This window comes from Corvus moneduloides, chromosome 1 (assembly GCF_009650955.1).
Source record: "Corvus moneduloides isolate bCorMon1 chromosome 1, bCorMon1.pri, whole genome shotgun sequence".
NCBI classification, from domain to species: domain Eukaryota; kingdom Metazoa; phylum Chordata; class Aves; order Passeriformes; family Corvidae; genus Corvus; species Corvus moneduloides.
In genome coordinates this window covers 158,195,001-158,221,606 of record NC_045476.1, presented here as the reverse complement: position 1 = coordinate 158,221,606, position 26,606 = coordinate 158,195,001, and the positions used below count along the sequence as shown (strand labels likewise).

At 41.6% G+C, this 26,606-nt stretch overlaps 2 protein-coding genes across 13 annotated transcripts in view; one reads left to right on the top strand and one right to left on the bottom strand.

The window, feature by feature from the left end:
- Positions 1 to 13,371, bottom strand: part of PHF20L1 (PHD finger protein 20 like 1) — a 58,963-nt gene extending 45,592 nt beyond the window's left edge. For 3 of the 4 annotated variants that reach the window (XM_032133629.1, XM_032133600.1, XM_032133619.1), the window contains exons 1-6: positions 13,288 to 13,366; positions 12,162 to 12,267; positions 4,796 to 4,967; positions 4,573 to 4,657; positions 3,746 to 3,834; positions 1,183 to 1,245 (exon numbers count right to left, since the gene is read on the bottom strand). In XM_032133629.1, the coding sequence (XP_031989520.1) occupies positions 1,183 to 1,245; positions 3,746 to 3,834; positions 4,573 to 4,657; positions 4,796 to 4,967; positions 12,162 to 12,244 (492 nt within the window). In that variant the 5' untranslated portion in view covers positions 12,245 to 12,267; positions 13,288 to 13,366. Of the gene's footprint in view, positions 1 to 1,182; positions 1,246 to 3,745; positions 3,835 to 4,572; positions 4,658 to 4,795; positions 4,968 to 12,161; positions 12,268 to 13,287 lie in introns of all 4 variants that reach the window. The other variant, XM_032133610.1, reaches the window with a different exon arrangement.
- A 122-nt stretch (positions 13,372 to 13,493) lies between these two features.
- Positions 13,494 to 26,606, top strand: part of LRRC6 (leucine rich repeat containing 6) — a 106,150-nt gene continuing 93,037 nt past the window's right edge. For 2 of the 9 annotated variants that reach the window (XR_004244435.1, XM_032133699.1), the window contains exon 1: positions 25,814 to 26,183. Coding sequence is in view for 5 of the 9 variants with exons in the window: in XM_032133699.1 (XP_031989590.1) it covers positions 26,171 to 26,183 (13 nt within the window). In the remaining 4 variants the exon portion in view is untranslated. Of the gene's footprint in view, positions 13,585 to 25,751; positions 26,184 to 26,312; positions 26,393 to 26,606 lie in introns of those variants that run through there. The other 7 variants (XM_032133723.1, XM_032133733.1, XM_032133742.1 and 4 more) reach the window with 7 other exon arrangements.

Sequence of the window (26,606 nt, the reverse complement as noted above, 5' to 3'; positions counted from 1 at the left end):
TTCTTTTGAAAAGCACAGGAACTCCTCCTTCAAAAAGATACCTTTGTGACTTTTCCAGAATTTTTAGAAAAAAATTAACTAAACAACTGGAGAATGATAGTGAGATCCCAAAGCACAATAACTTCTGAAATCTGTCTTAGGCTAGTAGCATGGTATCTATTCTATCAACCATAATACCAGGATACTAAATATCATAGATACCACAGAAACTAGCTACATATTTTAATAGTAGGACATTTTCCCAGATCAGACAAAGCCAAGGACCCAAATATGAACAAGCAAAATCCTCCTAAGAGAAGTTTTCTGTACTTTTCTTTCATTTCCTGACATTGTCTCTCTATTGGAAGTCGTTGTGTAACTCTGCTCCAGTTACCCTGCACCATCCAGCCTGATTTCCCACTTCCCACAGTATCTCACTTCAGTGAGTTTCTCATTTACATATGTAACTTTTAAAGAAATATAAAATAAATCAAAAATGTGTATTTCCTTCTTTTTCGTTCTTACTAAAATTCACCTTTCAAGTAAGCGGAGAAAATTGACAGGAGAATAGTAATGGCCCACAGCAGTTAGAAAACAAAACATTACTTTATGACTACTGAGGAAAACTGTCATTATGCTAATTAGATTCACTAAATCAAAACACAGGAAACTGCACGAGTGAGAAATACATCAGTAGAAATTACCCAATAGCCTTACACATCAATTGGCTAAAAAACTTGTATTTTAAAATCTTCATTTGTGTAACCTTAATCCTGCAACAGTGGGAAGGCAAAACCAGAATAATTTCTAAAATCCAACCCTTGCGTCAATAGCAGAATTCACACATACATCGCTCTCCCTTCACCTGCCTACAACCACCACCTTTTTGCTTCTTCACAGTACTAAAGCTTCAGCTGGTTTTCCTCTTCTGTCACATCATAACTTCCAACTCCCACACATTCATACATACACATACATAAAACATGAATCTATTGACTGGCTGATTCCACATCAAGCCTGGATTCCTTACTCTCACCTTTCAATTCTACACAGTCTGCCCCACCTACATCTTGGCTCACATTGTCTCCTGTCACATCTTCTTTTTTCCTCTGGCCCATTCGCAAATCCATGCTTTTTCCTCAGCTTCCTCTTCCTGTGTGCCAAGTCCCCTCCCTCTCCTTCAAATCCCTCCTCAAAACTCACTTCTTTTGGTTCGATTTCCGTCACTAATCTCAGCTCCGGCGCTATCTGCTCCCTCTCGCGCGCCTGATTACATCGAAGATAAAACAAAAAACATGAAACAGAAAAAGTAAGTTATCCAAATACTTCATATGTGCTCTCACAAGGGCAGTCTCAATATTCCTTTTTCCCCTCTCTGTACTACGTTGGTCACAGATCTGTGCGATTTCAATTAATTTGTGCTTATCTGAACCACAACTGAACCTCAAGGCCCATTACACTGAGACACACAAATATTTTCCACTCTTTAAAAAATTTTGCCTTTCCACCCTCACAGCTGGGTCTTATTAAAACACACTTCTGCTGCAACTCAAAAATAGTTTGTGTTATAGCATTGACAGTCTCTTCCTTCGAGTCACGCTAAGCTAAAATCAAAGTATTAACTAATCTCTAGCACTCTCCAAGTAATTCAAATTCTGCATGCTTAGTGCACACCTTCCACAAAGACCTTAACATTTGTTAAATCTGTTGATGTACTGGAAGAACTTGAAGTATCTTAAGCTTACATTCATCTCCAGAAATGTGGTTTTTAATTTGGAAACAGACAAAAAACAAGTTATAGATTTAAATGAAGCATGAAGTGTTGCATCTGACAATTCTACCATTTCTGAAATCAGTTTACAGTCTTGGCATTTTTGTATGCTTTATACAAATTATAGTAAATATTTTCTTATAAAATAAATAATGCAAAAGAACGAAAACATCCGTGGGAGTTTGAGGCTTAGACAAAACTCAGTCTCAGATAACTGATTTTCAAACCAAATCTTAGTTCATGTTTTTATTCTGAAATAACACAAAACAATTAGGAAAACAAACATTTTTCCATAGCATTATATGCAAAAAAAGTTGCAAGAAAAATTATATCTTTGCCTTTGAAAGCTACAGACCTTTACGCTTACTTCTACTTTTGCAGGATTAAATGCTACAACTAATATCAAGTAGCACTACAGAAAGCACAGTTAGAGGTGTTCTTGCATCCAGACAACTTAAAAATTCTAAATCCATCTCAGGAAGTGTAAATTTTTCCCCCTTATTCCTTCTCAAGATTTCATTGAAACAGCCTACATTCAACCCCCAAGAAGCATAAGTGGCACCATAACTCTCAACTACTGACAAAAATTAGAAGTAACAGATGAGCTGGACTGCCACCAAACAAGTCTGGACAACATAATGGTTGTGAAGTAATGGATTTACTATTTTTTTTTTAAAGCTGAAACTGCCTGTGGCCTAAGAGTAGTAACTCGAGATTAGACACAACATTGCTCCCTAGAAAAAGCACAGGAGAGAATCAGGGAGCTCTTTCCACTGTCACAAAAGACTTATTTCTTTTCAGTCACAACCACATTATCCAAGTTTTGCTTTTTATGAAGTAAAATGAAACACTAGCTTCCTAACTTACTGTCAAACTGACAGTATTCCTTGAAATACTACACAATGGTTCAACACAGTTACTGAAAGACTGCAGCAAGAAGCCAGGGCTTGTGTGACTATAGATTTCAGTTTAATCTCCTTCAGGAAACATCTTTTAAATAATGCAGTGGTGTCTCCACTAAGTTCCAGTGTCCCTTGCATAGAGGATCAACCCTACTATACAGCTGCCTTTACCCTGGAGGCCAGGACGTGGAGATGCTCTCGAGCCAATTCAATTATCCATCTGCCCTGGTCACAATATGGATGGCTACAATGGTAATCATGAAATATTTGAAGTTTGCAAAGTTAGGAGTATTCTGAAGAAAAGTAAGAGTAAATAAAGAGCAATTTCATGGGTTTTGTCTCAAATAGTTTCAGTGGAGTAATTTCTCATTAACTATAAAAACACAGTTATCATGCAAGATAAATGCAATGGCATTTCCACTGAAAGCATCTAAGAGTTCTCAGTGTTTTCCTTTCACAAGTAAAGATAGGCCCAGTTACTAACATGTCCTCTACTTCACAGTCTCCCTCAACTTCTATTCAGCATCTCTTCCTGAACAGCAACTAGATGTTACAAGAGGTAAGAAATACTTATCTGCCTGAATGCCCAAAAGTTCTGATATGGGGGGAAAAAAACCCCACAGTCACCTTAGTAAGAACACGTGGGCAAAAAGCTCTCATAGTAGCAAACAAGAGACAATGGGCAGAGGGTGGGGAATAAATTAAATTAAAAAGAAAAATCAGCAGCACAGACTGCTGACAAGCTAAAGCCTTTTTCCTGAAAGGACACCAGAAGGAAAAGTCATTGAATGCCCCTGGGTTTGTCAACTCTGTAAGACAAGACTTTGTGAACAGATTAGTCAGCAATGGAGTGTCCAGCAGCCGGACATTTCAGAGAGGCAAGGCCACTTGAGCAGCACACTCTGAGGCATCAGCCATAAACCGGTGAAGCAAGGCAGTGCCAGGCCTAGAATAAAGACTAATCTAAACCTAGTTGTGCTACTGACACTTATACTGTCTCAAGATATTAAAAAAACAAAAAAACCAAACAAAACAACAAAAACCCTAACAACTACACAAAACCTAACAAAGCAGTAACTTTAAATATTCTTACCTGCCCTTTTGCATCCTCTGGCATAGATTTGATATGCATCCTTTTAAGACATCGAATGACACCATCATAGAATTGCACTGTGAATGTTCCTAGAAATGAGTAGTTAAGAAACAAACACACCTTGTTACTGTGAAGGCTTTATGTTTTACGTGTTGCTCTGTATGACAAGAGTAACCAGGTGTTACCAATAGTCAAGATCAAGAAAGGAACAAAAAACGTAAATGCTGGCCTCAATGAAACCCAGCTTTAATATTGTTACTCTTTGTCCAGATGGACAATTTCAAGCATGTTTAAGCTATTGAGGCACTTTTGCTCATAATTTGTTGAAATAATTACGTAACATTTAAGGTGCCCCACTAGGGAAACAGCTCAATTTACATACAAATCCTCATTTGCTCTCACCTATAGTAAAAATTTCAACTTTTTATGTTCATCAGAAATATCACCATTGTGAAGTATTTAATGTGTTCCTTTATTTTCCTATTTCCATTGTTTTTCTTCAATAAAGAGAACTAAAACAATTCTGAAAAATTAAATATAACATTAAATCAACAATAGTACAAAATAGTCCTAAGACTGTGCACAGGAGCTTCTGATTGATAACTGAAGAGACACTAAAAAAAGCATTTTGTCTTCTAGGAGAAATTCCAGTTTTCAACTTTCATACAGATAAAAGATAAACATTTTACTAAATTTGATAAATAGAAACATTTTCACTTAATACTGAGGTAGTGAGGGAAACTTTATAGACATATCACTTTTTTAAGCAGACTAAATCTACAGCACAGCATTTGCAAGCAGACCTTACCAATGGACCACATACATACCCTCTTTATTAATTGCTTCAATCTTTGCAGGGTAATATCGACAGTCTGTCCAACGAGCTAGGACTTCTTCTCCAGGTTTAAAATCCTGTTTTAAACAAATTTAGTTATTAATACTTAAATAATTTAGATTTTTTTCCTAAAAATAATTAAACATTATGTGCTAGAGATTTAATGTAGGTAAACAGTTTACAAAAGTCTAAGACAAAATAAATGTGCCACTTACAACAAATTCTTCATCATCCTTCAGCCCCTCTTTCCTTAATGCTGGTCGCTCCAAAGGTCGCAACCTATTGCTGTCCCAGTAAATCCACTCATCGTAGCGATGGCTCCAGCGTTCAAAATGCACCAACATCTTCCCCTCTTCATAATCTATCTTCTCAATTCGAGATGGATACCTGGAGTGTTAAACACAAACTGCTAAGTGTCAAGGGTTTGTTTCTTGGTTTAGATACAACAGTGGCTACATGAACATTCAGAAAGTTGTATTAACGCTTTGTACTGAAAACTCTCCAGGTCTGAAAAAGGCTAATTTGATAGAATAACATAGGATCAAGAATCTATACACAATAGCGAAAACTGGAATCAGGCAGAATTCTGCTCCTTCTGCCCTTCACAGAAGTATTGAAACAGATTCAAAAGCGCAAAGAATCTCCTAAAAAAAAGAAGAAAGTTAATTGCATCACTAATTTTTTTACCAGCATTTATATTAGGGCTGCTCTAAAGATGATAACACGTGTATGGAAAAGAAAGACCACACGAAAAGGACAGCTGCCTTTAACTTTCACAACATGTTTTTCTAACCAAGTGCTACTGTGGAGCAGTAGTAAAAGAGCTGAGTTTGAGCGACCAATTTCCAGTCCTACTGCAAATTCTTTAGCTAGAAAAGCAACTGACATATACAGGAAACCTGTCAACATAATCAATTTTGAATGAAATCTCTCCAAAATACTGATTGTGCTGTTAAAGGAGTCTCTAACACTATGTTCTGACTAAAATGTAAGTTTTCAGGAAGTACAGGCTTTCCTTATCTTAGTGACTCGACCTGCACCTTAAAACAAAACGTGTCAGTCTCTTCTTTTCTCCTGTCCTACTTCTTCAACTGCAGTGATGCATACAGCTTCCTAACATTTAAGTATCTCAGGAGCTGCTGATTAATAAAATCTCTCTGATTTTCTAGGTTACTACTGCAGTCACATTTCACCCTCACATCAGAATTCAGAGACAGTACAAGCTCTTGTTGCATTTCTCTCATCCATATATTTCAGAAATGCTAAATAATATTATACCCATTTTTTAAGACCCCAGCTTTTTCTCACTGAACTTCAAAAAAACCCCACAAAGTCTTAGTCTAAAAGTGCAGATTCTCATTTGCCACTCTACTAACAAAATCTTTTTCAAGACAGTTTTCCAAGTCTTTTTTCAAAGAAACAAGATCAACGTCTCTTCCCCCTCTAAAGCAGACTGACAACAACAATCTAACAAGAATAGTGAAGCTGATGATCTACTGCATTAAAACAGAATGTAAAACTCGTGGGTCAAACCTGTATCCCAGCAGCAGCATACTGGTTTAACTTTGAACAAGGCTTCAAGAAAAGAAGTCAGCCATGAGATGGTTTTCCTAAGCCCTGCCTCTGATTATACTTTCTAAGTCCATATGCTGCTACACTTAGAAATTGTATTATAAAGTTTCTAATTTTTTTCATCTTCCAGAGTGTTCCAATTTCAGACTTCTTATAACTTGACACTAATCCTCAACATAAGCAGGAAGAGGAGCAAAGCAGAGGAAAAAGTAAAGTTACGGTTACTACTGCTCTTACAGCAAGTGTTACCTAAAAGAGTTCAAAGTAGAAGGATGACACAGAATGTATTTAACAGAGGGAAGGAAGGAAAAACACCAGAAAAGCAACACGAGAGAAAGTTCATTTTGCAGCAATAAGAAATGAGAGTTTGTGCTTCAGTAGTGAAATGGAAGCCAAGAACGGTGGTGCCCTTTCCCAGTAGAGTTAGAAATCTTAGGTTTATCACAGGCCAGCCAGTGATGCAAAATCATGGTTGTTTTACAAAATTCAGGGCCAACCAGCTAAAAGAGAATTCTCCTTTTCCTACACATCTCCAGTGCAAACACTGTTCCCATTACGGCACGTCCCTATAGCAGTTCCCTTGTTATGGCCAGGAGCTTTCTCTGGTCAGCAGCAGCCAAGTCACCATTCCAAGCACTGTGTGAGAAGACAATAGAAGGGATAAACTGGGAAAACACAGCACCGTCCTGGAAAGAGAAAACCACGTAAGAGGGGAAAGTAAAATACAGACCACAGTTTAGAGACAAATATTTTAAAATGAAGATAATTATAAAGATGATTCCACAAGCCAAGAATCAGGACATTATTACAGATAGACTCAAAAGAGAAAAAGTTAGCATCAGTTAATAAAAGAATATATACAAAATATTAATTCTTACTAGAGATCACTTTAGATAAGAAATGAAGCTCAAGGTATTTATAGGTTAATTTCTCTCTGCTAAGTACAATTTCTGCTGTCAAAGTCTTTCTAGAAGTCCATGATATATCCTTAGAGATGGAACCACCCAAGCCATATGCAATTGGTTATTAGGCAACCCAAACACAACTTTGTATTTAGCAACAAGCTATTACCCTCAACACCCACTAAATTTAGCCACACAATGTGCCACAAATATGTACAAACTGTAATATTTCACAACACTGATCCCACAGTGGAAAAGAGCAGAACATAGGTATTGCAGAATTTACTCTTGCAAATTATCCCCTACACAGAAAGATCTTTCTGGTGTTTTTTGTACTTCTACTGAAAAGAATCAATTTCATAAATTAAAAAATTAAAAAGCTTAATATGAAGACAATTACATCTCATACACATCAGATATTTTATGAAGAAGTTCCTTCCATCGCCAAGTTACAAGTAGGCATTTGAAGAAATACCACAAAGGGGATATAAATATCATTCTTTACAGTATCAAAGCATAATAATATCTAAGGCCAAACCAACTTTCCGGTCAGGTTACTTCCCCCAGCAAGTACACCACACTAAGTCATCACAATGAAACTGATGCACAAACAGATTTGCCAACATTTCATCAGCACAAACCAGAAAAACACACTCTAAAAATTTTAGGGGAAAGGCTTTACTTTTCACAAAATAAACAAAACAAGCAAACAAACAAACAAGACTCAAATAGACCAACACATTGACATTCAATAGTCAAGGTGTTCCTTTTATGGGAAGAAACAATATCCTGCAAATTTTGGGTGTGCTTTTGCAATAGGGTGCTGAAAAGAGTATATAATAATCACAAATGAAGTTACATCCAAAATTCAGGGGGGGTTGTTCTTTTTTTTTAAAGAAAGTACAAGAGAACCGTTGTTAGCCAATGTTATCTGCCCAGTTTACACATTGCATGCCCTCCATTCTCAGGTTCCAATCTTGGTGATTCCAATCCATTAGTATTATGCAGTATTTTTGGAAAGCCTCAGAATTTGATATGGCTTTAAAAACTTACACTATGAAGCCCTGATCAGGCAACAATAGTGTTCTAACATTTATACAATAAAAAATAATTGGAAACATCCCACTTCACTTCTTGACAGCGTAAAAAAAAAAACAAAACAACAAACCAAGTATTTTGTTCCAATGCACTCAACACACATTAATAGTCACAGAGACAGCACTTCTCATTTTACATCATCCTTTTAACCCTTCAGAAGTGACAAAAAGTTGCGAATTGTCCTGTGAAATGGGACAATAGACATTTCAGACGGTAAAAAAGAATGCAAAAACATTAGTAAATTTGCCCAAGTTTGCACCTACAAAGTCTACAAACACACACATACTTCTTGCCTTTGCAACACTAGTATAAAAAGTGTTTCCTTGTACCTCATAGAGGAAATAAAACCAAACACCCTCCGTTCTGACTTCTCACAAGTAGTGTTCTGGCGTCTGCAAAATCGGCACCTATTTCTAGGTCCCCACATTTATTATACATGTATTGTATTAAATATAAAGCAGAGTCTTCACCCCCCCCCTTATAAACACCTGTCAGGCAACACAGTCAACTGAAATTCAAAGCAAGGACTGTACCAAGTAAGATTTCTCAAAGTCTTACAGGGAAAAGGCTTCCTCCATACTGGGGGGGAAAAAAAAATCCAAACAGATAATCAAATATACCAAGAGCAAGTACTGTTGTTCTGACAACTAACCTGTTTTAGAGAGCTGTTTCCATTCCAGAAACAAGGGCCATGTATCTGTACTTCATTACCTAACTTAAGAGTTTAGATCGAGCAAATTAGTAAAGACTGTGGTCTCAGGAAAACAATCGGGTTTTTTTCAAATCAGTATCTGCTGCTTACAGGACAACCAGTAGAGAGCTAGAGCCAAAAAAACCACAAGAAAGCATTAAAAAAGGAAGAGATGCATCTTTAAATACATCAGCTTTGCAAGGACAGTGTCCTACTTGTGGGAGCTGACAGCTTAAGAAATGTCTTACACCCAGACATGCACTTGCAGGTATGTGCAGCTTTACCGCTTCTTCATTTGCTGTGTCAGTGAGAAGCAGAAGGGGGTGTATGCATATGTATCAGTTTTTGTATGAGATCCCAGGGGAATTCAAACTGAAAGCAACCTCAGAAAGCCTCTAGTCCAACCTCCCACTCAAAGCAGGGTCAGCCATGGCAACAGGCCAGGTTTTCCAGTGTTTATCCATCCCAGTCTTGAAAACCTTCTATGCTGGAGACTCCACAAACTCTTCAGCCAACCTGATCCACTGCTTGACTGTCCCACAGGGAAAAAGATTCTCCTCAAATATAGTCTGAATCTCTCATTTCAGTTTGTGCCTGTTGTCTTGTCCTGTAACTACCTGTAGGTTTTGGCTAAGTCTTGCTGATGACAGCCCTGTAGGTATTGGAAGGCTGATAGTGGGATTTCTGAAGCCTTCTCCAAGCTAAACAAGTCATTTCCTCACTCTTTCTTTGTAGATCATACACTCCAGCCCGATCATCTCATATACTGAATAATTTTCTATTTTATAATTTTCAATCCCATCTCATTTATTATCTGCTGACAGATGACCATATCAGTTTTGATTAGAGCTGCAGTTCATAGTTTCCTTTAGTGAATTTATATGGAACAAGTGGTACAAATTCTTTATTCAAGATGATCCCCTGCAACAGCATAACTGATAAAGCAGCAATTGCAGTTACCCCCACAATACAGCAAAAATAAACACAGTCATTGACAGCCTGTCCTTGCTGACCAGTTTGACCAGGCTTTCTTCTACTCTGTCATGGTACATGACAAATGATACCAGTGATCCAAACACTGTCTGCAAAAACTTCATTTAAAACTACAGGACTTTTAAGCAATAAATAGTCAAGGTACACCAATGACATCTTAAAAGTTTACAGAACATAAATAAAACACCAGATGCCATCAGTTGAATTTCAGCAACTAATACACAGTTGAAAATTTAAGACCTGCAGAAGTACCTCAGCAAACAAAACCATACTTTACTGTATTTTTTCTTACATCCTCTAGAAGCCTTTCCTCATTAACATTTTAACTAGTCATGATCATAAGATGACAGCAAGCTTTCAGAAAAATGGAGAGAAAATATTAAAACCCTTTCAAAGGCTATTTGTCAGCAAGTGTTCTCAATTAGTCACTTGTAGAAAGACTGAGCTAAGCAATACCAGTGCTCTTCAATTTGGCTTTTGTTAAAAAAATAATAAAGAGATTTCATGTAAGTTCAGCAAGTTTATTTTCTTTGAAGTATGTATTTCTGCATGCAAATGAGGGGAATGCATACAGATTATATATAGAAAAAATTTAAAAAACATCCACCAACCCCTTATGCAACAGAAAGCCAACTAAGAAAAATCCCATAAACTATCATTGCAACCCTTGACACCCTAATAATAGCTCAACAGTAGAATTTCTGTCACAAGCAATTTGGTTTTGTATTATTAGTTCATTTTGTATTACTAGTTCATTTGAACTAGAGTCCTGTTGCCATTGTTGCTGCAACTGCTAAATTTTCGTATTAACTTTCTTCTGTATATGGCACCACAAAAGTTTACATGCATTTAAACTTGACCTGGATCTACCTGGTGGTACAGATGATAAATCAATTCCTGGAAAGTTCAGGATAAATTCTGTTCTTCCTGAAAACACCCAGCAACTCAGCTGCAGAGCTTGCGACATGGCTCATGCCTGACAACCCAAACCTAGACAAGAATTCCAGCACTGACATGTAACACTTCCCTGTGAAAAGGCTGGGCAGGTCTGACACAAACTATACACTGGAAATTCAGTGACATTTTTTGATTCAATTCAGCTGAAGCTATTTTTACATATTTATTTTTGTTACCCGATTACTTTAACCAACTATTTTTAGTCACAGAAGATGCTACAAAAAGTTTTATTGCATTATTTGGATGTTTTCCTTATCCTGCCATTCAGTTACAGAACCAGCATGCTGAAAACCCACTCTACAGCAACAGGTAAGAACAAGAATGATTCTGTAAACCAAGTCCTTTAGAGTACATTTATTAAAACAAGCACTTTTCCTATAATTAAAATCAAAGCTCTGCAAATAAGAAGTTTGACCCAACATTTTATACAGAGCATATAACTACTGAAGCAGACATATCAATATGTCAGTAATACACAGACTTCCCTCTGACATCACTTGGAGTTAACAGGATCAGATATTTACAGGAACATGCTGAGCTCTCCAGGAATGCAACAGGAAAGCATTTCCAAGCCCTTATAAATCAGAGAGCAGCTAAGAAAAAACTTCTGAGTAGAAGCATCAACTACTTCTGTCACCTACTTTAACAAAACCAGGGATTTTTCAAACAAACTAGCATGGCCAGGACACACAATCAAATTAGCCTACTTGCTTTAATAAAATTTTTACTAACAATTTATTTCATCAGAACAGCTCCTTTCACAACACACAGGCTGGGCAGCATGATCCTTGTGCCCACAATTTCAATTTTATAGTCTTTGAGCTCACAATACACCTGGGTGGTTGCAGAGTCACAGTTCTAAGCACTTCGTTCCTCCAGCTGTTTGATACAAACACAACTGTACCTGCCTATCCCATGAACTCCAATTCAGGATGTGGGTTTTTTTCTAGAATCAGTTTTGTGAACCTGTCAAGTGTGACAACTGAATACGAAACAACTCCCCTTGCATGCCTTCAAATGAAAACAAAAGAAGTCTTTGATCATGAAGTTTGCATATTGACACCCCGATCACCTCGGCCATGACACTGAATTACACGCTACTCCAGAAAGGCTCTTTGCTTATTACAGCCGCACAAGTCACTAAGAGCAAATACACAAAAACCCATAGAAAAGTTTAGCTCGATTTCTGAAGAGAGAATATTTTCCTAAAACCTAACGGTTTTAACAGACTTAGCTGGAAATTCATAAAGTTCACATGTGGAAATTGTCAATTAATAAGTGCACTGATTTTTACAGTACGTTATCAAAGCACACAAACTACACAAAATGATTATGCTCTCAGCAAATACTACATAATGTCTTCCGTACCATTTTTGTAAATAGTCCAGTGCCTCCAAACGAGCACCAATTTCAAATGTGATTCCAGGACGATTTGGAGGCTTTTTACTCATCTTGATATTGTCTTTTTCACGACCTTTGAAGGAAGGAAAAAAGTTGCATTAAAACACATTACGTTGTTTAAAATGTGACAGCAAATATATTCCAGAGTGTGAAAAGATGCAAAATTTTGATCCTGACTTTGTATTAACTGCTTAGTTTACAGAAATACAGTTGAGGCCCAAAACAGAGATCAAGAAACATTCACATGTACTTTTATTCCGATTTCTTTCCCTACGAAAAAAATCTGTTATCAACCTTAAGTCAAAAAATAAGAAGAAAAAGCCCATAGTGCTCATCTCTGGAACTATACTAAACTGTAATTCCTTGGCATCCTTTTAGAGCAAAATTTTAGTTTACCTATAGTCAACATGCATGCTCCGTTCGGTTGTGGAAAAGGCCAAGAAAAACTTACCAAAAACAGATAAACCTGGTCTAAAGGACAAGTAAGATGAAATTAGCACAAACAAAAATAAACAAAAACCCGTCTTGAGTTTTTCTATGCATTCTGAAGTCGCACTCATAGCACTGAGTTTCAGTCACAACTGGCTTCTAATTTTATTCTGTAGCTCAGTCACTATCAAAAAAAAAAAAAAAAAAAAAATCACTTCTCTGTGCAACTACTGTCACTATCACCGTGACTTTCTGCGTTGCTCCCTGTACCACCCCAAGCCTACTTGCCGAGCAGGAGTGCCGGGATGCGGGGTCGGAACCTCCCTGCACCGCACCGCGGGGGAGCGACACCCGGCCCCCCGTTCTCCGGGGTGCTCCCCTGGAAGCGCCGGGAGCGCGGAGACACAAAGGCTCCAGCCCAGCCAGGCTCGGAGCGGTAGGGCCGCGGCCCGGCGGGGGCTCAGCGCTCGGCACAGCCGGGGGAGGCCCTGCCGGACCCCCGGCCGCGGGCGGGGCCCGGCGCGGGCAGAGCCACGGGCGCCGCCCCGCCAGGCCCGGTCGCCGTGCCGGGGGCGCCGGAGCCGCGCCGCCCGCGCCCCGCCCGCGCTCCCGCCGCATTCCCCCCTCGCTGCCCCCGCGACACCCCCCCGTTCGCAGCCCTTACCGCCCGCTCGGCTCGCACGGGGCCCGGCGCGGCTGCCGTGGGGTGTCCGGCGCGGCCGCCCCTCACCGCCCCATCCTGCCCGCGCCCCGCACGCGTCACCGCCGCGCGACGCGCCCCGCCCCCGGCACGTGACCGCGAGGGGCGGGGGGCGAGCGAGACAAAGAGCGGCGGCCCCGGCGCTGGGAGCGCGGACGCTGATACGGGCACAGCGCCACGGCCTTCTCCGCCGCACACTGCCAGCCTCCGCCACAGAAACAGCGGAGAGCGGAGTGACTTGTCCTGTGGAGAGAGAAAAAGGTGGTTAATTAAGGAACTGGAGCCTTTTTCTTGCTGGGAAAGGCTGAGGGAGCTGGGGCTGTTCAGCCCCAGAAGAGGCGGCTGAGAGGGGACCTCATGCAGGAGTATCTGAAGAGAGGGTGCCAAGAGGATGGCTTGCTCAGTGGTACCAAGTGCTCGGTGGTACTAAGTAATGGGACAAGAGGGAACAGGCAGAAACTGATATGCAGGAAGCTTCACCTGAATACCAAGAGCTTTAGTGTGCAGTGACCGTGCACTGAAACAGCTTGCCTAAAGAGGGTGTGGCGTCTCGCCACGAATTCAGGTGGACACAATCCTGTACAATGTGCTCGAGAATGACCCTGCTTAAGCAGAGAGGTTGGACCAGATGACCCCCTACTGTCCTTTCCAACCTGACCAATTCTGTGACTTTGTGATTCTCTGAGAGGGAGAAAAAAGATTCAGGGCAGTCACTGAGATGGTCATGGAGGTGCCACAGCCTATGGCTGGTGGCCACAGGGCAGCCCAGGCCAGGCAGCTGGCTCACAGTGGCCTGCCTTTGCCTCTGTTTTTTACTCATGACAGCAGCTTCATCTGACCCACAGACTTTCTCACTTTTATTCATCCCAGCCTCCCCCTATGCTGCTGAGAGCAGGGTGAGTGAGCAACTGGGTGGGTGCTTGGCAGCTGGTGCGACCAGCCCACTGCTGTCCCTGTGACACCCAGTGTTGTGGTGACTGCTCTGTTGCTGTTTGCTGTGCTGCTTATCATTGTGTTCTGCTCTGTCTGGGAGACCTGTGGTAAAGGCAATGACCACGAGCCAAGTCAGCCCCTCCATTGGTGCCATCCCAGTGCTCAGGGAACCATCTCATGGAGATTTTCCTTCTCTTCTTCTCCAGGATAGATGTTCCCAAGCTTGTAATGGCAAGATCAGCATCATCACATCCCCATGGATGTGATCAGTAAAATAAATGTCAAGTTTCCACCAACTAATAAAAAGGCTTTCCTAGGCATAGTGTATTTCTGGAAAGTGCATGTTCTGTGTAACAGTCAGCTTGTGAGTCCTTTCCATTAAGTGACCTTTAAGAACTTTTTTAAGTGTTTTGAGTTTGTGTGGCAAGATTTTGGTAGTGGGGGGCTTCTGTGAGAAGCTGCCAGAAGCTTCCCCCATGTCTGACAAGAGGCAATGCCAACTGGGTCTAAGATGGATCCACTACTGGCCAAGCCTGAGCTCATCAGCGTTTTGCCTGTGATGGTAATTGATGAGAGGAATGATCTTAGGATCTTGCCCTAGGAGCCCTTTGTTATATTTTCTCTCCCCTGTCCATTTGGGAAGGGCAGTGACAGACTGGCTTTGGTGGGCAGCTGGTGTCCAGACAAGGTCACTAAACAGCAGCAGGACAGACAGGACAGTTTGTTTGGTAGCCCTTGGGCCTGTCCAGAGAGTACCAGCTGTAAGAAACTCTGTGTTCACCTGGAGCCTCTGACAGAAAACACCTGGAAAGACCCAAGGTTGACCTCTGGGGTTCTGGAGCTGAGGGTGTCAAGGGTCTGAGATGTACTAGATGTTCGTAGGAAGGGGCACCTCTACACATAATACAACTGAAGCTACATGGAGTAAGGGGGTAGGATTGATCACGCAGTGGGCTCAGATGAGGCAATCCTGTGCCCTTGAATACTGAAAGAGGTCACCACTGAGCCAGGAGGCAGAGATTCCAGAGCATCATCTGAGGAGGTAGCTCAAGCTCAAAAGTATAATAAATAGCAGAAAGTGAAAGGCAATATGCTCTGTTCACCAGTGCATCCTGTTGTGTTGTGCAAAACCATCTGATGTGGAAAGCTACTGGGTAGAGCGCAAGTCATGGACCAAATTAATTGATTGGACTTGTATGGACATTTGGGGGATGTCCCACAGACTAAGGGAATGACATCTGTGCATATGTCACAGGACAAGGAGGGGGGTCATGATTGACGGTGATGTGGCTGTTGCTGAATAACACTTGCACAGCGTCAGGGCTTTTTTTTTTTTTTCTTCACTCATCTTCCTCAGCAAGTAGGCAAAGGATGGGCAAGAGACTGAGAGGGGACAGAACTAAGACAGTTGACCTAAATTGGCCAAAGGGATGTTCCATGCCATAAAACATCGACCTCAGCAAGAAGACGTGGGGCAGAAGAAGAATGGTGCGACATTTTTCTTCCAAGGTGACCATTGCTGGGAGATGGAGGTGTATAGGTCTGCTGGTGGGAAGTGCTGAGTGCTTGCCTTTGAATTGCTTGGGGGATTTTTGGGCTGGGTTGTTTGGTTTAGGGGTTTTTGCTTTCCTTCATTTATTAAACTGTCTCATGCAGATCTGCAGACATTTCTGGGGGTGCTGGTCGACAGTGGCTGAACATGAGTCAGCAGTGTGCCAAGAAGAACAGTCAAGGCATCCTGGCTTGCATCAGAAATAGTGTGGCCAGCAGGACTAGGGAATGAAATTGTCCCTCTGTACTTGGCACTGGTGAGGCCACATCTTGAATCCTAGGCTTAGTTTTGGGCGTCTCACTGCAAGAAAGACATAGAGCTGCTGGAATGTGTCCAGAGAAGGACAGCAGAGCTGGGGAAGGGTCTGGAGCACCAGTCTGATGAGGGGCAGCTGAGGGAGCTGGGGGTGTTCGGCCTGGAGAAAAGGAGGCTCAGGGGGGACCTTATCACTCTCTACAACTCCCTGAAAGGAGGCTGGAGCCAGGTGGGGGTTGGTCTCTTCTCCCAGGCAACAAGTGATAGGACTTGGAAAAGGCCTCAAGGTGTGCCAGGGGAGGTTTAGATTGGATATTAGGAAAAAATTCTTCACAGAAAGGGGGGTCAGGCATTGGAACAGAGTGCACAGGGAAGTGATCGAATCACCATTCCTCAGAGCATTCAAAACACATGTGGATGTGGCAGTGGAGGGCATGGGTTAGTGGTGAACAGAGTGGTTCTGGGTTAATGGTTGAACTCAATTATTCTAGAGTTCTTTTCCAACCTTAACGATTCTATAATTCTCACTTTTGTTCTCCCCATTCTCTTCCCTATGCCACTGCCGGGGGAGTGAGCAAGTGGCTGTGTAGGCGTTTGGCTGCTGTTCAAGGTCAACCCATCTGCTTCATTTAGTCCCCAGGAGGCTGCCTCCCACTTAAGGAGTCTTTATAGACAGACTGTTCAGTAGGATATTTTAGAGTATTTGCTATGATATTTTTTTTCCTCCCTAGATTTTCCCTTGTTACCATTTTTTGGAAGGTGGTGGGAAACAGAAGAGACTGAAGGAAGAAGGTAGCTTGAAGAAAAACACAGGAAACAAAATAAGAAAACAAAGAAAAAAGGAAAGGAAACTAGAAGATTTTTTTCTTTTTTTCAGTAAAAAAGTTGCCATTGCTTTCATTTGAATTCTCCAGCTCTTACTACCCTGAGTGTAGTTTTGATGCAAGCTTTGGTTTAGAGGGTTAAAGGATAGTGAAGGTTGTTGTGTAAGGAATGAGCTCTCTTTGAGTGGCAATGAATGTGCAGCATCAGAGTAGTTAGAAAAGTGGAGGTGCTTCTGTCCAAGGAGAGGGAATGGGGGAAGATAAAAGAGGCAGTGAGGATGGGGCTGGGTACATGGGGGTCACTGAATCACGTTCTTTACTGCTGGAGGCTGAGTTGTGCCATGGTGTGAGATGACTCAGAGCAGTGTGTGGCACCTTGAGCATCACCTCACTGCTGAGGCTTTGGGAGAGGGAGGCAGAGCTGACAGGAGATGGCAGAGGCACAGCAAGCCCCAGGTATTGATTAATATGGACTAAAAGCACATCTGCACACACAAAAGAGCACAGGACGACAAGCCCATATAATCCCCTGCCCTGGCAGTTCCCAGGAGCAATCAGCCCATCAAAGGCCCATTTCCACAAGCTCAGAGGAGCACAGGGACAAATGGCAGGTGGGAACCAAATTAAAGACTTAGAGGAAGGGACACCCAACGCAGGGTGCCATATGTGACTCCTACCACACTGCCTTCAGAACTGCAGAAGTCCACTTGAGGTCCAGCAGTACAGGGCAGCATTTCCTTGCACTATTATCAAAACATTTAGGAAAACAAGGAGCCCCAGCCAGTGTCCCTGTTTCTTTGCTGCCATTTCATGTACACCCATCCCTGCCCTGCTGTAGCCCACAGGCACCCACAGCCCCTACTGGCCCTGGCTTGCCTATGCCAGTGCCTCCCCACCTCTGCCCATGGCCCAGGACCCCCTTTCAGCTACACCGTTCCACCATAAAGCCAGCAAGGAGCAATTTTGGCCAAGATCTTTTTTTAGTCTTTTAGCACAAAACCATATCTGATATTTAGTCTTGTCTCCTAGGAAAACAGGGCCTACGTGGCTGCATTGCCTGTCTGCTTTCCATTTTCCCTTTCTTCACTTACTTCTATCTTACTTCAAACTTGACACAGAGAGAGAGAGACATCTCATCACATTATCCCAATCTTTTCTGTTAGAATGCTCAGCTGGGCAGGGAAGGGTGACTGAGTCGACCTCTCCATGATGGAAAGACTCAATGGTTATTTTCCTTCAGACCTGAGCATGACAAGACAGAGATGCAGGAAAAGAAATTTCACTATTTCTGCTCCTCACAAAATTTGGTGTTTAATCTTGTCACGAAGCATGTCTTCAGCTTTGTCATGAATATACAGACCATAAATTGGAAACCAAACTGGATAGGAGATTTTATATTGCCAGTCAGTGACTCACTGAGACTTGGAGGGGGGGGAGAGAGGATTTCATAATCAGCTGAGCATGAGCTCATGATGTGCTGTTGATGGTGAAAAGACTAATGCAGTCTTTGCAAAGCACATGCACATGGAAACACAGAGTAGGAGTAGAGAGGTGACATTATTGCTGCACTTGGCACCAGTATGTTGTTATTAAAATAACTAACTGTTCAGAAAACCCATCCAAAAACTGGAAGGGTTCAGGAAAGGTCTGGGAGAATGATCAAACACCTAGGAAAAGAAAGATATTATGGTGAAAATGCCAGACGTCAGCTTGTTTATTTTGCCATTTGTTTTTTCTTGTGGGCAATTGGGTTAGTCCATAAAAGAACTACTTTAAATGTCAGATATTGCAATTGTGAGGTGACAGTCAACAGAATAAAACTTCACTGTTGTTTTTACTCTTATTATAGTAGAAAGGCATATTTAAAATTACTGCTTGTGCTTGTATTCAAACGGTGTCTGCACAGCTTCAGTCTAGCAAACATGCAGCAGCACCTCTGCCCTGCTCTGTCCATCTGCATAGGCAGCTTGGTTGTGGCCTGGCTCTGCTCTGTCACCATCTATCCTTTTCCTGCCACTTCCTTGGTCTGTTTTGGGTCCATATCCGACATCAAGCTACTATGGCCCCCTTTTCAGTTTCTCTGCCCTTCTTCTTCTTTCATCCCAGAAACTCCCTCCCCTCCAGAAATTCCTCCTTCCCCCTGTGACTATTTCCATTATCTCACCAAACACTTCCCTTTCCCTGTTAAAGCCCTAAATTTTCCAGATGCTGGGAAATACCCTGAAGTGAAAGAGTTTTGAAGCATCTGGCCTTGTATGAGAAAAGAAAGTCACTAACACCCATTGCCATGGACGCCATACAAAACAGTAACCCTGTGGGTTTGGGACATCAACCCCGTCTTTTTCTAGTTTTGAAAGATAACTGAAGCTGGACTGAATTGCTCAGTAGTTCTTTGCCTTTGATTCTGCCAGTGGTTTCTCTCAGAGAACTGGCTCTTTGCTCACAGGTGTTGTGTTTCACTGCATGCTGGGGAGGTGACATGAAGCTGTAAAGCAAAGTAAGTTTCCCTAATGGCAGTATTTCAAGGGTGAAGTACAGTAAGGTGAGAATGCTAAGGAGTGAGACCTGGTAAATCCAGGTGGGTAATGAAATTTGCATTTAGCAGGTAGTTCTAGCATTAGTGAAAGGGTCCCAAGTCCACGCAAAGAAAGGGAAGAAAGAGCATACACTGATATTTGATGGGGTTAAAGGAAATGCTTGAAGCAGAAGTTGCTGCTCACCAGAGTGATACCACCTGATGCTCTGCATGGCTGGAAGGCAGCTTTGGATGCAGGCAGCTTTGGATGCAGGCAGCTTTGCTGTGTCATGTTACAGCCTCACTAAACCACTTTCTGTGTATCATTTGATATTTCTTGGGGGCACACGGAATAGTCGCCATGCTATGAATATTGTTTTGCTATGAATGTTAGACCTCTTGGGATGTAATTGTGCTTTTGTCTCAGAAAGAGACAAATTGCTGTGCAATGTGTCACTTACTTCTGCCTTTCATATTGCAGCCATATGTCTTGGATTGTGTTTTGGTTTTAGAGGAGATTCTGTAGATTGGAATACATCAGTAAATATTTTACTGAATTTTTATTTAAAGCCTTGATGAGATCAGTGCTGAACAAAAGCTGTAGTAATAATATCTGCTCTATGCACTGATTTCCTAGATTATTTCCATATGAGATTAAAATGCAGTATACACTTTATGGTGGATCAACAAAGTACTTGACTCACAAACATATCCCAGTGGGAAGCTTTTCATGGTCTGCATTTCTGAGAGCTGGCTTCTGGGCGGACAGAATTTGCAACTTGTGTTGAAGGAAAACAGAATTCCAAAACTCATGTGTCTAACCTGGTAGAGTCCAGCAGTGAGAATGAAACAGTACACATCACATCTGCCAGCAGGCAATACCAATCACTTTGTAAAACTAGTGTGATATTTTCCTGTCTCCTTTGTTGTCCCATGTAAACTGGGGTGTCCTCAGGGGCTGAAGGATGATTGTTGACTGTGAGATTAGCTCTTTGTGCCCAACCCTGCCTGTAAAATGTCTGTAATGTGTTGGTTCACGTGTTCATGGTAGGAGTCATTTGTTTCTTGGTACTTGGCCATTGGGTCTGTGCTGGTGTCACATGGGCAGGTTCCTGGAAGGCTATCAGATTTCTGCTCTCTGTCCTTAATTGCCTTGTAGGCCACACTCAAATTCTTGATCTTTATGCAATGCTGGATGGCATCCAAGCTGTAAAACCACTCTGCCTCCAGTGTGTCATGGTCTTCCACTGGATACTGAGGCTGCCTCTCCCTAGCCATTGAATTAGTCCAGGACATCTGAATCCAGCTGGAAATGGGAGCTGGGCATGGGCAAGGCTGTAAAAATAGCAAACAGTTCCAGAAAGGCCTGTGGACTCTCAGTACAGGCCTCACAAATTTGGACTTTGCTTAAATACTGTTACACGGGCAGAAAGGGACTCAGTCAATGTCAGACTACAGTGGTTATGTACAAATAGAGAGACAACTGATAAGGGGGCTGTGTAAAGAGGCATTTTAAAGAACACTGTATTAGAGCATCACTTCAGTTGTTACTTGTCTTCATTTATGCTTCACTCAGTAGGATTTATTATAGAAATGACCATGACATCAGTATGATCCATATTTTGCCAGTACTGTTGTCTCAGGAACCAGTGGTACCAACACCTCTCAACTATAGATTTTCAGTATATGTAAAGCATTCTGTGATCCTTTACAATCATGTGTCGGCCAAAAGCCTTCACTGTACATCAGTACAAGACCCTCTGTTCCATGTTGATCACATCAGGGCTGTCATAGAAACCACAGAGGTTCTCAGGTACAGTGGGCAGCAGTGCATGACCACCTCCAGAGGAACACTAATTTTCATTTTGGGACTCAAAATGTCACAAGAAAACTCCCAACCAAAGATGAGATTTTATGTGTCTAGATAGAGTACCGAGAAGGTCCCTAAAGCCATGTGTATCTACATGGCCTGTTCAGCTTTCAACCACCAAGGTGCTGCTATGCAGGTGCTCTGTCCAGCATTAGCTACAGTGACATGGGAGAAAAGGAATATGGGCAATCAAGTCTTCTCCATGTCTTATGGGTTATTCCTGGGTTGGTCACATAGTGATGGTTGGGATATATCTTTTTACACCCTTTAGAGCTGAGAGTCAGCAGTGTCCCCACACTGTCCTACCTGCTTTAGTCCCTGTCCTTTCCCTCTCAGTCTGTGTGTCCTAAAATGTGTCATATAGATTTGTGCTGTGTGATGACCTGTGAGCTTAGGAACCATGGGTGTACACCATTCACACGTCACCTCAAACCTGTTCCCACTCATTCTCCACTCAGACCAGCGACCTATGCATTAATATTTCTAGTCTCTGCAAATAAGATCCTGCTGGAGCACAACTGGCCAACAGCTGACTCTGTCCTGGCTGCTTCTTGTCACTGCACACACTGCAGTGTGCTGATTCATGAACTTTTGCCATCCTTTAAAAATTAAGTCAGACAGCTTTTAGTATAGGTTTGTGTGTTTGTTGCTTTTTTTTAGTGTTTCTGCCTTCTCGTTCCGTAACAGTCAGATCTTCTTGTGAGGAAATTTATGAAGAACTCTAATGAGGATTCACCTGAGTTCTGTTAGAAACCTTGACTAAATTCTGCTTTGGCTGATAGAATTGAACCTCTTCCTTTTGTCTTCTTTCTCTGATAAGATAGTTTTCAAAGCAGTACTTTCAGAGGTAGGGTGGGAAAGTTACAGATTCTAATGGAAGCACTTCTTTCCCATGTCTACTTTTACACTGCTTTTATATCATGATGTGGCATTTCTCCATGTCTACATCAGGTTTCGATACCAAGGAAATTTCTCTATGGTACCATATAATAAAGAAGGAAAGAGATACAACACAGACTGGTCATGGCTTTGTACAGAGAAATATCATTGTACATCACAGGCTTACTTGATTAGGTCCTTTTAAAACACTTTTTGTCTATCTGGACTCTGTAGTATAATACAGAAGTAGTTGACATAGCATTGTTGCAGGCAAGCTCTTGGGATCAAAGCAGTATGGGTGTATCAGCAAGCTCAGAGCTAATTCCAAATTTTACAGGTCTATTCATTGCACTTCACCACGCAAATAAGAAATGCCCTCTTTTGCCTGTTTTGCAGGAACAATTAAGCTTAAATAATGAATTTGGGTGGGGGGAAATCAATCCTGGAACTCAGAAAGTCTCTGATAGAGTGTGATGGGATTTCCATCTGATAACATTAAAAATGAATTTGTTCCAATTTAAGGCAAATTAATCTTTGTTCAGGCTAATTAATCTTTGTTCATACAGTTGACCTGATAAGATTATTAAAATCATATATGATGTGGCAGTTGTGTAACCTTCACCAAAATGCTAATTTAATGCAGGATCAGCCTTTTCTTAAAATTGAAATAAAATGTCTAGGTTTGTAAGAATTATTTTGTTTTTTAATTACCAGCGTCCCTCAAATATTGTTAAGTGTTTCTGCTGCATAAAGGAATGCACTTAGCTTAAAATGTTATCATTCACAAAGGTGAATTAAAATGGGTTTAGCTTCCCCTGTAGCAAGACTGCAGGCAAGGAAAGTTTCATAGACCTTCACTTTGACCCAGTGGGGATACTCAGAGATTCTCCTGACCAGCCCTTCCCCTGTGGGTTTTCTTTTAATTTTTCAATTAATTTTCAGATACCTCAGAATATTTTTTTTTACTTTTGAGTACTATATAAACAATATATTGTCACAGATCTGTGATACAGGAAAAATGGCCTGATTTGACAGTCACTGAAACTGGTGGACAATTAAAGGCTGTCAGGTTTCCAGGAGGTTCAAAGAGAATTACAGAAGCATCACATTACTCTCAATTACGTTCAATCAATAAGCACTCTAATCCCTCCACCATGGCCACTCAATTTACTCTACCAGGAAAATACTCTTCCTGAAAATTGTGTATTTTGCATAACAGTGCACTGCATTGAGTTGCAGTGGGCTGTTGAGATGGCTAAGTTATGGTGTAATATATGCTAAAAGCTCACCTGCACACTCACAGAGGAGCTCAGAGGGACAACAGTGTGAGGGGGAGCCCAAAGAATTCCCTGCAGCCAGCTGTTCCCATTTCAGGAGCCATCAGCCCATCCAAGGCCTTTCTGATCAGCCAGAGGAGCCCAGGGGCACAAAGGCCAAAGGGAACCTCAATTAGGATTTAAGAGGAAAGGACACTTTGTCTGCTGGGCCTTTCCCAGGTCTGCCCCAGAGGAGTCTCAGCCCTTGTGGCCAGGCATGAGACCTACCCAGATAAGTCAGCACCAGAACACCTTTGGGGTTGGGAGGAGCTGCTGCCTGGGGTGTGGGACACCAGTGTCTCTCAGTGGGCTGCTGAGGACCTGGGGAATCCCAGCCATGTATGGGATGGTCTGTACCACCAACTGGGCTGTGAGGCTGTGGCCCTGAGGGCTCAAATGTCCAGTTGCGTGCAACTGGTGAGACTGGGACCTAGGGGCAGCTGTTGGGCAGATGGAGTGCCTGAGCCCAGCTGCTGGAGGGATGTGTACAGATGTGTGTATCTGCATTCTCACGAGTGGACCTCTGCACTGCTCAGCCATAGAGGTGAGAAGGATGAGGCCGTCAGTGCTGTGTGAGTGCTCTCTCTGTTTGTCCCTGTTGCCTGTGGTGCCCGCTGTGTGTGTCTGTATATAGGGGGTTATAAATGCACTCCTTGCATGTCCCTCCTGGGTGTACCTGCTCAGGCTCAATGCTGGTGGGACCCCAGGCATGGAGGCTGCCCCAGGCACCACCTCTCTTGGACTGTCAGACCCTGCACAATCTGTTGCATCAAAAGCAGGGTGAGCCTGGGAGAAGTGTAGAAAGATGGGTGGTATTTAGTATCGTAATTCTAATTTCCTTCCTTTTGTGGGTTGAATGGTAATGTGTGCCAGAGGCATAAAACTACTTCAAGTAAGCTTGTTGGCGTACTCATTTTATAAAATTTGAAACCTGGTTTGAGGTTTTTATTGTTGAGATGGGGCTTATGGTGGAGTGGGAAATTTGAGGAGCAACAGGGTGAACAAAAAAAAGCTGTATATAAATCCTTGTGTATTACCCATAGTCTAGCACTCACCTATAAAATATTCACCAATGCATGAAGTTTATGCATCAAAAGCTTTGTGGAATGGTGACTTTCAGAAACAAACTGCAGTGATTAAAAAAGAAAACACCTCCAGGCCTGAATATGATATAGACACAATATAACTATATAGACAAACATGACATGTCAATATCCTTCAAAAAAGCAGTTCAAACTTGGAATTAACTGCTTCCTGTTGAGAAGAATAAGGAAAAAAAAACCCCAAAATTATGCCCAAGGAGTAAATTTGTGTGGGTATAGAAATTCTTCTGTAGGTGACCTAGTTTTAAAGATCATTGGGAATTTATATTCATTGCCTGTAGAGAGGCAGGGTGGCCAGGGAAATGCTGCTGTGATGAAGCCCATGCATCCATGGAAATAGTGTTGGACTAAATTTCCTCACTGACATAATTCCACTAAATTAGAAGAAATGATGTGAAGATGGACTGTGTCCCTATTTTCATGTTGTAGCAAAAGGATCATAAAATGTTCATTTACTTTAACTCAGAAACAGAAGGTCTTTTGCAACATCCTAATTGCCTATTTTTGTTTCCTTTTCTGGGAGGTGAGGTTTTTACATTCCTTTTATCAGTGGAAGTATTTTCCTTCTCCAGGGGAAAAAACCCACAAACTATAATCAAATCAAATCAATCATATTTTACTAGATTTATGCTTTCTTTCTTTTTTTTTTTTTTGTCAGTGATACATACAGACATTGGGAGAGAAAACTACTAGATCATTTTACTTATTTGGAGATGAAGTTTTATCCCCTAAGGCTATACAATTCTTCAGTGTCAAGCAGCTGATTTATATTACTTTTGTGCGTAATAGTTCTACAGCCAAATGCTTTTGATTGCCAGGACATCTTATTCAGTCTCAATATATCTCATGTGGATTTGACTTTATTTTTTATACTTTAAGGTACGATGAACTGGTACCTTACACAGTCTGAAACATATAGTGTGCAACAATGAGTATGTTTACAAATGGCTTTATTCCTTTCTCCTTTCAATGGAATTTACATTAACATTGCATGGTATATATTTGCATTAATGTTTTCGGCTGTGAAACTTAGCTCTGAAATCTCACCAAATGTATCTTCTATACCACAGTGCTTTTGCAAAATGTATTGTTACTATTTTTTTGGTAACTGGATCATTTTCTTACATCAAAGCCTGTCAGGCTCACAAGTATTTCAACAAATGGAATGATTTGTATACACAACTTGGAAGTTTCCTGGGTGGGGTAGAAAAGCAAATCTGAAACAAAAATCTGTGTCATTGATGAGAAAAGGTTCTGTCTTTGTTCTCTGTATGATCATTGGAGCGAGACATTATTTGTAGTGGTTCTTCTCTCTCACAACAGCCGGCACTGGGCTAATCGTTATCTTCGGTTTGCTCTTCAGAACGAATGCTTCTGATGTGAGGCTACTTTACAGGAAGCGTGACCTCATTCGGGCTCTGTGCCGCTGATTGCACGGGCTGTTTTCAAAAGGAAACAGGGGCTTGCTAGACCTGTCTTTGCGAAGAGCCAGGGCTGAGCTCTCCCAGGAAGCTGCTCAAGGAACACCCTCCACCAGCCATCCCACGGGCTCTCGGGCTGATGAGGAGAAACTTTTTTGCACGCATGTGTTAATTACGAAATGGATCTTCCAGGTTTGAAGGATTTTAGACTTATCTCTTAACATATTTATCAGCTGAGGAATAGCTAAGCTTTGGATTCATTTCTGTGCAGTTCTTCAGGAAGTTTTGCATTTTTGTGAATGTTGCTTCCATTACCTGCAGGGAGAAAAGACTGAACTGCTCTTCAAAAACAACTGATATGTGTGAACAAATAAAACTCTCTTTGTAGACACTTGTGTTTGGTAGGTACAATAGAATAACGCTGGTTGCCTGTGTTTCAGCTATTTGAATAGTTAGCACTATATTTTGGTAGGGACAAATGTGAATATTTAGCTTGTACACTGAAGGCATCATTGGCTTAAACACTAATTTGATTTTTGGAGGGAAAGATAGTTAAAACTGACTGGTTTGGACAGTGACTTTTTGTATATATTACAACATGAACTTTTGTGTGTT